The sequence below is a fragment of the Hyperolius riggenbachi genome, chromosome 4, assembly GCF_040937935.1.
Source record: "Hyperolius riggenbachi isolate aHypRig1 chromosome 4, aHypRig1.pri, whole genome shotgun sequence".
NCBI classification, from domain to species: domain Eukaryota; kingdom Metazoa; phylum Chordata; class Amphibia; order Anura; family Hyperoliidae; genus Hyperolius; species Hyperolius riggenbachi.
This window is the reverse complement of record NC_090649.1, coordinates 63,743,486-63,756,611: the sequence shown is the minus strand read 5'-3', so window position 1 is coordinate 63,756,611 and position 13,126 is coordinate 63,743,486. Positions and strand designations below refer to the sequence as shown.

At 42.4% G+C, this 13,126-nt stretch overlaps 1 protein-coding gene across 1 annotated transcript in view; it reads right to left on the bottom strand.

Annotated features, from left to right (window-relative positions):
* LOC137504658 (vomeronasal type-2 receptor 26-like) overlaps nucleotides 1-13,126 on the bottom strand; it is a 63,457-nt gene that overhangs the window by 17,484 nt on the left and 32,847 nt on the right. The window contains exon 3 of the mRNA XM_068233242.1: nucleotides 4,807-5,586. Within this exon, the coding sequence (XP_068089343.1) occupies nucleotides 4,807-5,586 (780 nt within the window). The remainder of the gene's footprint in view (nucleotides 1-4,806; nucleotides 5,587-13,126) is intronic.

The window sequence follows — 13,126 nt, the reverse complement described above, 5'->3', positions numbered from 1 at the left end:
AATTACCCCAAGAGCGCAGAGAAAACTCATCCGAGAGGCCACAAAAGACCCCAGGATAACATCTAAAGAAATGCAGGCCTCACTTGCCTCAATTAAGGTCAGTGTTCACGACTCCACCATAAGAAAGAGACCGGGCAAAAACGGCCTGCATGGCAGATATACAAGGCGCAAACCACTTTTAAGCAAAAAGAGCATTAAGGCTCGTCTCAATTTTGCTAAAAAATATCTCAATGATTGCCAAGACTTTTGGGAAAATATCTTGTGGACCGACGAGACAAAAGTTGAACTTTTTGGAAGGTACGTGTCTCCTTACATCTGGCGTAGAAGTAACACAGCATTTCAGCAAAAGAACATCATACCAACAGTAAAATATGGTGGTGGTAGTGTGATGGTCTGGGGTTGTTTTGCTGCTTCAGGACCTGGAAGGCTTGCTGTGATAGAAGGAACCATGAATTCTACTGTCTACCAAAAAATCCTGAAGGAGAATGTCCGGCCATCTGTTCGTCATCTCAAGCTGAAGCGATCTTGGGTGCTGCAGCAGAACAATGACCCAAAACACACCAGCAAATCCACCTCTGAATGGCTGAAGAAAAACAAAATGAAGACTTTGGAGTGGCCTAGTCAAAGTCCTGACCTGAATCCTATTGAGATGTTGTGGCATGATCTTAAAAATGCGGTTTATGCTAGAAAACCCTCAAATAAAGCTGAATTACAACAATTCTGCAAAGATGAGTGGGCCAAAATTCCTCCAGAGCGCTGTAAAAGACTCGTTGCAAGTTATCGCAAACGCTTGATTGCAGTTATTGCTGCTAAGAGTGGCCCCACCAGTTATTAGGTTCAGGGGCAATTTCTTTTTTACACAGGGCCATGTAGGTTTTGAGTTTTTTTTCTCACTAAATAATAAAAACCATCATTTAAAACTGCATTTTGTGTTCAATTATGTTATCTTTGACTAATAGTTAACGGTTTTTGATGAGCAGAAACATTTAAGTGTGACAAACATGCAAAAGAATAAGAAACCAGGAAGGGGGCAAATAGTTTTTCACACCACTGTATATTCCTCTTGGCCTGCACATACCCTCACACTTATCCTCCTCTTGGGCTTGGCCTGCACATCCCATCACATTTATCCTCCTCTTGGCCTGCACATACCCTCACACTTATCCTCCTCTTGGCCCGCACATCCCATCACACTTATCCTACTCTTGGCCTGCACATCCCATCAAACTTATCCTCCTCTTGGCCTGCACATACCTTCACACTTATCCTCCTCTTGGCCTACATATCCCCTCACACTTATCCTCCTCTTTGCCTGCACATCCCATCACACTTATCCTCCTCTTGGCCTGCACATCCCATCACACTTATCCTCCTCTTGGCCTGCACATCCCATCACACTTATCCTGCTCTTGGCCTGCACATCCCATCACACTTATCCTCCTCTTGGCCTGCACATCCCATCACACTTGTCCTCCTCGTGGCCTGCACATCCCATCACACTTATCCTCCTCTTGGCCTGCACATCACATCACACTTATCCTCCTCTTGGCCTGCACATCCCATCACACTTATCCTCCTCTTGGCCTGCACATCCCATCACACTTATCCTCCTCTTGGCCTGCACATCCCATCACACTTATCCTCCTCTTGGCCTGCACATCCCATCACACTTATCCTCCTCTTGGCCTGCGCATACCCTCACACTTATCCTCCTCTTGGCCTGTACATACCCTCACACTTATCCTCCTCTTGGCCTGTACATACCCTCACACTTATCCTCCTCTTGGCCTGCACATCCCATCACACTTATCCTCCTCTTGGCCTGCACATCCCATCACACTTATCCTCCTCTTGGCCTGCACATACCCTCACACTTATCCTCCTCTTGGCCTGTACATACCCTCACACTTATCCTCCTCTTGGCCTGCACATCCCATCACACTTATCCTCCTCTTGGCCTGCACATCCCATCACACTTATCCTCCTCTTGGCCTGCACATCCCATCACACTTATCCTTCTCTTGGCCTGCACATACCCTCACACTTATCCTCCTCTTGGCCTGTACATACCCTCACACTTATCCTCCTCTTGGCCTGTACATACCCTCACACTTATCCTCCTCTTGGCCTGCACATCCCATCACACTTATCCTCCTCTTGGCCTGCACATCCCATCACACTTATCCTGCTCTAGGCCTGCACGTACCCTCACACTTATCCTCCTCTTGGCCTGCACATACCCTCACACTTATCCTCCTCTTGGCCTGCACATCCCATCACACTTATCCTCCTCTTGGCCTGCACATCCCATCACACTTATCCTCCTCTTGGCCTGCACATTCCATCACACTTATCCTCCTCTTAACCTGCACATCCCATCACACTTATCCTTCTCTTGGTCTGCACATCCCATTATACTTATCCTCCTCTTCGCCTGCACATACCCTCACACGTATCCTCCTCTTGGCCTACATATCCCCTCACACTTATCCTCCTCTTGGCCTGAATATCCCCTCACACTTATCCTCCTCTTGGCCTGCACATCCCCTCACCACTATCCTCTTCTCTGCCTGGAAACCCCTCAAACATATTGCCCTCTATGACTGCATACTTCTCACACGTCCTTTACCTCTACCTGCATACCTCTTTCTAACAAATTCCACCTTCTCTGTCTTCACAGTCTTGTCTCTGCTTGCATAGCCATTCAGCTTATTGTACTTATTGTAACCACTTCTCTCTGCCATCTTGCCCTTAAAGTGAACCTAAATTGCAGTAAATAAAAAGAGTTTCACTTACCTGGGGATTCTACCAGCCCCCCGCAGCCGTCCTGTGTCCTCGCCGGTCCTTAACGATGCCCTGTATCCCTGCCGCTGCTTAGTTTTGATTTTGCTGATTAGTCATCAATCCACTGAACCTGTGTGGCCCTGGTCGCACACATCCGTGTCCGCGTTCACATCGGCAATAGTGTGCTGCGCAGATGCAGTACGAGGTTTTCTCTTAATGCGCATGCGCTGGATGCTCTTGCCGACGTGAACTCGTACGAGGATGCGGGCGGCCAGGGCTGCGGTGGTGCAGTGCACCATTGGCTGATCAGTTGGCAGAAACGAAAAATAAGTGGTGGCGGGGGAATGGAGGATCACTGATGTCCGGCGCAGACACAGAACGGCTGCGGGGGGCTGGTAGAAGCCATAGGTAAGTATAACTCTTTTTATTTACTATGCTTTCGTTTCACTTTAAAGGAAATAGAATTTTTCTAAGGCAAAAAATGTTGTGTCATACATTAGTACTGCACAAGGCACGTTACAGTTTAATTAAAGTGATCAAAAATGAAATTTTCCATTCATTTCAATTTCTAGCCTGCTATAAATATCTAGATACATCTAAGAATAGTTAGATATTTCTAAGATTTATTCTGAAAAAAAAAAATATTGCTTGTTCCCCACAGCAATCAAACAGTGATCCATAAAGATGATATTATTTGACAATGGCCTCAATTCACTAAGCATTACTGCATTCGGTAAATCGGTAATGCTGCAAACAGATTTTACCTAAGATTTTCCCAAATATCAATTCACTTAACCTATTAGCGTACAGAAAATAAGAATTACCAACAAGTGAGGTAAATTACCAACTTGTGCGATAATTGCCTCAAGAAATTACAATTCACAAAGATTTACGCATTCGGTAATCGGTCAAAAGTGTTTGATATTACTCTCTAGCAATTACCAACCAATAACTCACTCACTGCATGCTCTCTCTGTGCGGTAGATTTGACAGACAGCCAATAGGGAGAGATCTGGTTTCCTTTCAAGGGAGTCTGAATCGATTTTAAAAAGAAAAAAAAACAGAAACTTACCTAAGGAGAGGGAAGGCTCTGAGTCCTATCTATAGAGCCTTCCTGGTGGTCGTACACTTCTCTCTTCCGGGCTGGGCTGTCTTTGGCAGTCTTCAGAAGCACTCTGGCTTCCAAAGAAGGGCCTCTCTGTACTGCACACAATCCATGCGAGACGGTCTTTGGGAGCTCAAGTGCTTCTGAAGACTCCCGCAATGAGAGATTCAAACAGAGGAGCCTGCGATAAAATGAGCACACTGAGAAGAACAGGAAGGCTCTATAGGACCCAGAGTCTTCCTTCTTCTTAGGTGAGTATCTGTTTTTTTTTGGAAAATTGCTTCAGACTTGCTTTAAAGAAAACCTGTAATGAGAAAAAGTTCCCCCGGGGGGTACTCACCTCGGGTGGGGGAAGCCTCCGGATCCTATCGAGGCTTCCCCTGTCCTCCAGCGTCCCACGGCGGCAGCAAAAAAGCTCCCGGAACAGCGGAGATGTAATTATTTACCTTCCCAGCTCCAGTGTAGGTGCAGTATCGGCTCTCCGTTCGGAGATAGGCAGAAATAGCCGATCGCTGTCGGCCGCTTTACTGTGCAGGCGCAAGTCTCCTGTACCTGCGTAGTAGAGCGGACCCAACGGAGATTGGCTATTTCCATCTATCTCCGTGCTGAAAGCCGCTACAGCGCCCCCGCTGGAACCAGGGATGGTAAATAAATGTAGTTTGACAGACTTGTCGAGCCAGGATTGCCAGAGACTTCGGGGGAGCCAGCGCTGCATTGCCTGCAGCTACAGGGGAGGCAGAAGTCTCATTGAGACCCTGAGAATTCCCCCTCCCGAGGTGAGTACCCCCAAGGGGAAAATTTTTTTTGTTACAGAGTCTCTTTAAGGTTCACAGAATATTTGTCAAAACATATAAGAAGATGGAAGTGTGTAGACCTCATTTTTTTTAGGCAGCCCATTGATGGACATTCATGCTTACCTTCCATGGTTGATGTGATCTCCTGAAGCTCTGTAACTGGCTGTGTTCTTTAGAGGAAAACAAATCATGTAGTGCATGGGCCACAGCGTAGACTGCAGCGTAGATGCTGAAGGTGTAACAGAAGTTATTCACATCATAGAGAGAAGAGTCCACCTGACTGAGAAGGTCCTTTTCATTGCAGGGTCGGTAAAAGCCACGGCAATTCCCAATACAGCAACCCAAATAGTTTTCCCACACTCTGGCCATAAATTGCACATGTGAGTATTTGTGAGGGCCAGCAATGAGCAGGTACTCCCCCAGCCCTGGAACATGTCTTCTTGGAGGTGAAATCAGCAGTGATCTATTTAGCATGATCATTGTTGCAATATGAATTAAATGCATAGCTGGCATAATTACAACCTTTCTAAAACTAGGTTTCTTACAAAGTAGAGTGGAAAATTCAAAAACACCTTCAGAGGTTCCAAGAAATATTAAAACATTGCTGCTGGTTTTAAATAGTGTTTTAAGTAAAGTATTTCCCCTTTTCAAAAATTGTTTTTTATTAATAGTTTCCATGAAAGCCACACAGACCCCGCTCTGGATGATTTCCTTGTAGAGCTCCATGCTGGCCTTCTGGCTGCTCTCATCATCTCCCACCAGAATCCCCACCCAGCTCCAGCCAAAATGAATCAGGAGGAGAACAATGGCTCTGTGCTGGGCTCTCTCATCAGGAAGCAAACGGTAAAAGTAGGGGAAGAGGCGCTTGTCACTGAATATGGGATCCATCGTTCCATAAGTGATCTGAGGAGAAGAGATAGAAATGGGAGTATGATTGAACATGTCAGCAAAGGCAAAGCAGGAATCAGTATAGCAGACAAGGCCGGATTTACAATATATACTTGCATATAATCCGACCCGCGTATAAGTTGAAGAACCCCTTTTCCCCTCAGAAACCAGGATAAAGTGATTGACTCATGTATAAGCCCCCTCCCCAGTATAGCCCCCTCCACAGTAGCCAGATGTGCCCCCAGTACAAGTCAGCCTCCCTCCCCACAGCCAATTTCCACACAGGAAGAATCCTTGTTCATTACACTACTGACACGCTGCTGTACACTCCGCTCCACAAGCCAGTGGACACAGGTAGTCTTGAGCAGAGCATCTACACACCAAGTTGGAGGAGATGGGAAGCACAATCACAGCACGAAGCCAGATGGCAAGACCAGGACCACTAGTGCACGAACCTTACGCTCCTCTGCCAGTAACAAAACCTGCTCCACCATCCATTCTGCTCTACTGACCTGCATATAAGCCGAGGGGGTAACTTTTCAGCACATTTGTTTGTGCTGAAAAAATTAGGCTTATACGTGAGTATATAAGGTATACTTTTTGTGTCCCTTGGCAAAATATATTGTGACTCCCCTTTCTTGTGCAGCAGCACCCCTCTTATTCCATGAGCAGCCCCCTCTTTCATGTGTATTATTCCCATATTGCAGCCTCCCTCTTTTATGAACAGCTCCCTTGAGCATCATTTTCCCTTTTTCATGTGTTTCTCCCCATTTGCAATCTTCTCTTTCATATGTAGAAACCCCTCTTTCATGTCTAGGTGCCCCATTGGACTGCAGTCTACACTCTTAATAAAAATAATTCAAAAAAGCCACATGGTCACACCTTCCATCAGAACTTCAGCATTCCGGAGGCATATGTATTTTAGAGGTGTATAGGTTCAGTCTCCTAAAAGTAAAGTTTAAAACTCAAGTTGAGGGATATGCTCAATGCTTTTTTTGTCATGCATTTTATATTAGCTACTGACTCGGTGTTGCCCGGGTATGTATTTGGCTTGTGTTGGCTCCGCCCACTTTTTCTAACCCTAACACACAAACACTCAATGACCAGGTTTGTGGGCTTTGGGGTCTTTGGCATCAATCATTTGTATATTCCCTTAAAATTAACAAAAATCAGATTGGCTGTTTGAGGATCCGCTCCTCTCCAGCATTTGAACCCCAGTCACCCAATGATCAACTGTAGCAGGTTTGAGGCATCTGCTATTGACAGTGTAAAAATGGCCACAATTTAACTATTCCCCTTAAAAATCAACAGGTGAATTTTGATTGGCTATTATAAGCTCCTCCCACTTTCCTGAATATTACGCTCAGTCACCCAGTGGCCATCTGGGGAAAGTTTGAGAACCCTGCCATTAACAGTGTAAGAATGGCTGCAGTTTATATTTTCAGGGAAATTAGTTTTTGGCTCTGCCTACTTTTTGTAACCTGGACACACAGTCACTCAACCAAGTTTATGCTTTGGGGTCCTTGGCATCAATAATTTGTATTTTCCCAGTGAAATGAAACAAATCTGATTGGAGTTTTGTGGCTCCGCCCCCTTTTCTGAATTTGAACCCCAGTGACCCAATGACCAACTGTACCAGGTTTGTGGCTTGTGCAATTATCAGTGTATGAATGGAAGCCCTTTAAATATTCCCCTTGAAAATCAACAGGCAAAATTTGATTGGCTTTTTTTAGGCTCCACCCACTTTTCTGAATATTAATCTTAGTCACCAAGTAACCAACTGTGCAAAGTTTCAGAACCCTGCCATTATCAGTGAAAAAGGGGTGCAGTTGAAATTTTCCCAGGGACATTTGTTTTTGACTCCACCCACTTTTTGTAACCTAGACACACAGTCACTCAATGACAAATTTTGTGAGCTTTTGGGTTTCTGGCATCAAAATTGTGTGAATGGAAGCAGTTTATTCAGTGAATTTGAACCCCGTCACTTAATGACCAACTGTAGCAGGTTTGAGGCCTCTGCCATTAACAGTGTAAGCATAGCAGCAGTTTCAATATTCCCCTTGAAAATCAATAGGTCAATTTTGTTTGGCTGTTTTAGGCTCCACTCACTTTTCTGAATATTAATCACAGTCTCCCAATGACCAACTGTGTCAAGTTTGAAAAACCTGCCAGTAACAGTGTAAGATTGGCTGCAGTTTATATTTTCCCATGTAAAACGTTTGTTGTTTTTGGCTCCACCCACTGTTTCTAACCTTGGCATACAGTCACTCAATGACCAAGTTAATGAGCTTTGGGGTCCTTGGTATCAATAAGTTGCATTTTCCCATTGAAATTAAACAAATCTGATTGGCTGTTTGTGGCCCACTCCCTTTTCAGAATTTAAACTCTAGTCTCCCAGTGACTGACTGTTCCAGGTTTGAGGCCTCTGCCATTAAGAAAGTAAGAATGGCAGCAATGTAAATATTCCCCTTGAAAATCAATAGGGAATTTTGATTGGCTGTTGTAGGCTTCACCTACTTTCCTGAGTATTAATTCCAGTCATCCAGTGACCAACTGTGTCAAGTTTAAGAACCTTGCCAATAACATAATGGCTGAAATCAATCTAATAAATTGGATTGGCTGTTTGTGGCTCCCCCAATGACTGACTGTACCAGGTTTGAGGCATCTGCTATTGACAGTGTAAGAATAGCAGCAATTTAAATATTACCCTTGAAAATCAACAGGTGAATTTTGATTGGCTGCTGTAGGCTCCACTCATTTTCCTGAATATTAATCACAGTCACCCAGTGACAAACTGGGCAAAGTTTGAGAACCCTGCCATTAACAGTGTAAGAATAGCTGTAGTTTCTATTTTCTCAGTGAAAGTTGTTTTGGCTCCGCCCACTTTTTGTAACCTTGACACACAGTCACTCAATGACCAAGTTTGTGAGCTTTTGGGTTTCAGGCCTCAAAAATGTGTGAATGACCGACTGTAGCAAGTTTGAAGCCTCTGCCATAAACAGTGTAAAAATGGCAGCAGTTTAAATATTCCCCTTGAAATCAATAGGTGAATTTTTATTGGCTGTTGTAGGCTCCACCCACTAAATATTAATCCCAGTCACCCAGTGACCAAGTGTGGCAAGTTTGAAAACCCTACCATTAGCAGTGTAAGAATGGCTGCAGTTCACAGTTTCCCATTTAAAATGAATGGCTGACATTTCATTGGCTGTTTTATGTTCTGCCCACTTTTTTTGAATTTGTAACCTCTCGGTCACCGAGTGATCAACTATGCCAAGCGTGGGGACTCTGGCTTGATTACTGTGAGAATGGCAATATTTTACATTTTTTCCATTGACTTGAATGTGTGGAATCTGATTTGCTGCTTGTAGCTCCACCCAGGTGTGCAGGGGGGACACGAGACCCCCAGAACATATCATCCCAGGCAGTAAGGGATCTGTATACCAAGTTTCGGTCAAATCGGTCAAGGCGTTTTCGAATGATCGCGGCACACACACACACACATACACACATACATAGATACATACGATTTTATATAGAGAGAGATTGTTAATGCTGTTGCCTATACAATTTTAAATTTTTGGAGGAGAATTTTCTGCAACTTCCTTGCTGCCATTTACAGCCCTTCTTCAGTCAATCTTCATTCCATTCACCAATTGTGTCCTATGCTGCACACTGTATCATTCCCCAATGCTCTCTCTTATAGTAATGGCCCCTTTTGCACTCTAGCCCCCTCCTTTACTGCCTTAACAAGTGCCCTCTTGTCCTTTGACTACCAAAGTGCCCTTCTGTTTATGCCTAATTCAGGAAGAATCCTCCTAATTCCCATTTTTTGGGGGATGCCAATTAATTTATCTTTATTAGTGGTGCTAGTACCGAATTGGCCATTATATGTTTCCGTAGTTAACGATTTGTAATGGCACTTACGCATCGTAATCGGACATTCGTAATCAAGAGAAATTATGGGGGCTGATTAAGGATGAACTTGAAGCTTCATTCAAAATTATTAATACGAGTCAGTAATTAACCACTTCTGCCTAACTGGACGAATATATTTGTCCAGAAAGCGCCGCTCAGAGGCAATCTGAAACAAATATATTCATAATGCAAATACAAATTAACAGCACTCGGGGGAAATCTAAAACTGATACGTATTCCCAATAAGGGATAGGCCCCTAACGCACTAAAACATAACTTTTATTAGTCACTATTAAAAACACACTGTTTGGGTAGCAGCGAACATATAAAACCGACAGACTGTGTAGGTGTGTATTATTTCACCGGATCTGTGTCAGAATATATCAATTTGGAAATTCCGTTTGGACCATATATGTATACATACATGCGCAATCAGACACACCCTACTGCATATAGGCATGGGTCTATAACGGAATTATTGCGCATATATGGTCGGACCAAACAAGGATTGTTTCAATTTGGGAGTTTCTATTGGACCATGTGTGTACATATAAATGCAAGATCAGACGTACCCTAGCACCTAGGTTCTCAACATGCGGTATGTGTACCCCAGGGGGTACTTCTGATGGTTCCAGGGGGTACTCTGGCTTGATACACTTAACCAAGAATAACCAATTTAGAGTTTTAGAAAATTATAAATCTTATTTAAAGAACACAATATTAGAATTTTAGCTAATTAAAAGCAATAGTAAATACTTGGAAGTTGTTTAGAACCATTATCATGCACTACGATTCAATATATATTTGTTAAGGGGTACTTTTCATAATGTTTACTATGCTAGGGGGTACTTGGGGAGTACACGGGTTTTAAAAGGGGTACATACCAATAAAATGTTGAGAAACACTGCCCTAGTACATATAGGAGTGGGTCTCAAATAAGCCAAAAGCGCATATTGATCATATGTGTACACAGATATGTACAATCAGACGCACCCTAATACATATAGGAGTGGGTCTCAAATAAGCCGAATGCGCATATAGGTCAAAATAATCAGAAAAATCCCAGATTTATATCGATTGGAGGGTTCCCATTGACCGTATGTAACATATATCTGCTCAGTCAGACGCACCCAGTTGCATGTAAGGGTGGGTCTATAATGAAACTATTACGCATATTTGGTCAGACAGATCATACATTTTACTATTCTCTGACACAGAGTAAAAAACGGACAGTGTGGGGATACATAGATACACCCAGTGCACTAACAGTTAAAACTCGACATGTTGCCTTCATCAGGAGTAAATAATATACTGTGCATAACATTATAAATACAGACAAACAATTACATCCCCTGTCCCACACATAAACAGACTGTCAGCATAACCCCTTATCAGAGTAAATATATTCATCCAGCGGTGTTACGGCGGTTGCACATGCATATAGGTGTGCAGGCAGTTTGTTCCCTGCCGCTATTACAGGCGATTGATTGCGAAAGGGAAATGAGTTTTCCCCCAGGGCAAGCGATCCCCTGTGAATTATTCAAGATGCCTCCAATCAGGAGGCATCTTGACTCATGAAAACGTAATGTCACGAAATGTAAAAAAAAAAAAAAAGAGATCTGGTACTCCCTTGTATCTTCCAGGAGAGTACTTAGCCAAAGAGTAAAATTAAAGTAGAAAAAAATACACATTTAATAAAGACTGACCCACCCCCCTCCAAAGCGAAGAAAAAAGAAGTTTAAAAAAAGACAGTTTTAAAAAATACATCAATAGTTACCTTAGGGGCTAAACTTTTTAATATGCATATTGTGAGGGTATATTACTGTTATATTCTGCCTGTATGGGCTTGTGATTATGGATGCAAAACTGAAAAAAAATACACCTTTATTTCCAAATAAACTATTGGCGCCATACATTGACTAGGGGAATATTTTAAACGTTGCAATAACCTGGACAAATGGGCAAATAAAATGTGTGGGTTTTATGCACAGTAACGCCTTTTTATTTTAAAAGTATAATGGCCGATAACTGAGAAATAATGATTTTTTCCCCGTTTTTTTTTCTTATTATTCCCGTTAAAATGCATTTAGAATAAAATAGCTCTTAGCAAAATGTACCACAACCTAATTGGTGGCAAAAAAAAAAAAAAAAAAAAAAAAACAAGATAAAGATCGTTATGTTGTGATAAGTTGTAATAAAGTTATTGGTGAATGAATATAAGGAGCAATGACAGGGGAAATTGCTTCTGTCCTAGAGGTAAAAAACACCTTCAGGCTGAAGTGGATAACCACTTCAGCCTGCGGGTTGTTTACACCTTATGGACGAGAGGAATTTTTACATTTCAGCGCTCCTTCCTTTCATTCCCCAATAACTTTAGACAAGACAAGACAAATAACATTTATATCGCGCTTTTCTCCTGGCGGACTCAAAGCGCCAGAGCAGCAGCCACTAGGGCACGCTCTATAGGCAGTAGCAGTGTTATGGAGACTTGCCAAAGGTCTTCTACTGAATAGGTGCTGGCTTACTGAACAGGCGGAGCAGAGATTCGAACCCTGGTCTCCTGTGTCAGAGGCAGAGCCCTTAACCACTACACCATCCAGCCACACTTTATCACTACTTATCATAACAAAATGATCTATACCTTGTTTTTTTTCAGCGCCAACTAGGCTTTCTTTGGGTGTTACCTTTTGCTAAGAATTATTTTATTCTAAATGCATCTTAATGGGAATAATAAGAAAAAAATTGAAGAGATTTATCATTTCTCAGTTTTCAGCCATTATAGTTTTAAATAAAATGCTCTAGTGTGGATACAACTCACACATTTTATTTGCTAATTTGTCCCCGTTATTGCAACGTTTAAATGATATCCCTAGCACAATGTATGGCGACAATGTTTTATTTGGAAATAAAGGTGCATTTATTCAGTTTTACGTCCATCACTAACTACAAGCCCATAATTTAATTGTGTGGGTCTTTTTATTAGAATTAAAGGATACGCGAGGTGACATGTGACATGATGAGATAGACATGTACAGTGCCTAGCACACAAATAGCTAGGCTGTGTTCCTTTTTTTCTTTCTCTGACTGAAAGAGTTAAATATCAGGTATGTAAGTGGCTGACTCAGTCCAGACTCAGACAGGAAGAGACTACAGTGTGACCCTCACTGATAAGAAATTCCAACTATAAAACACTTTCCTAGCATAAAATGGCTTCTGAGAGCTGGGAAAAGATAAAAAGGGTCAATAGTTCATACATTTTAGCTCTGGCATACTTCAATTAATGTGTCATTGAGCAAAAACAATAAAACAGTTAAAACTTAAAAAAGAGATTTAAACATAAAATAAAAACGTGGAATATCTTAAAAAGTCATTTTTAGGAGAAGGAAGATAGATACAATCATTTATTTCATTAGGTTATTTTCGCCTCGGGTATCCTTTAAGGTATGTAGGTGTATGTATGTAGGTGTAATTTTACTATTTGGTCACAAGATGGCATTATTTCCTATTGGTGTTGTACTTTTAAGTACGCAAATAGGAAGTAATGCGCGGACATGGTACGTCAGAAGTTACGAATGAACGCGGCATCTCATAAATGCCGACAATCATTCACAGGGAGACTTAGATCAACCACTTTACCCCC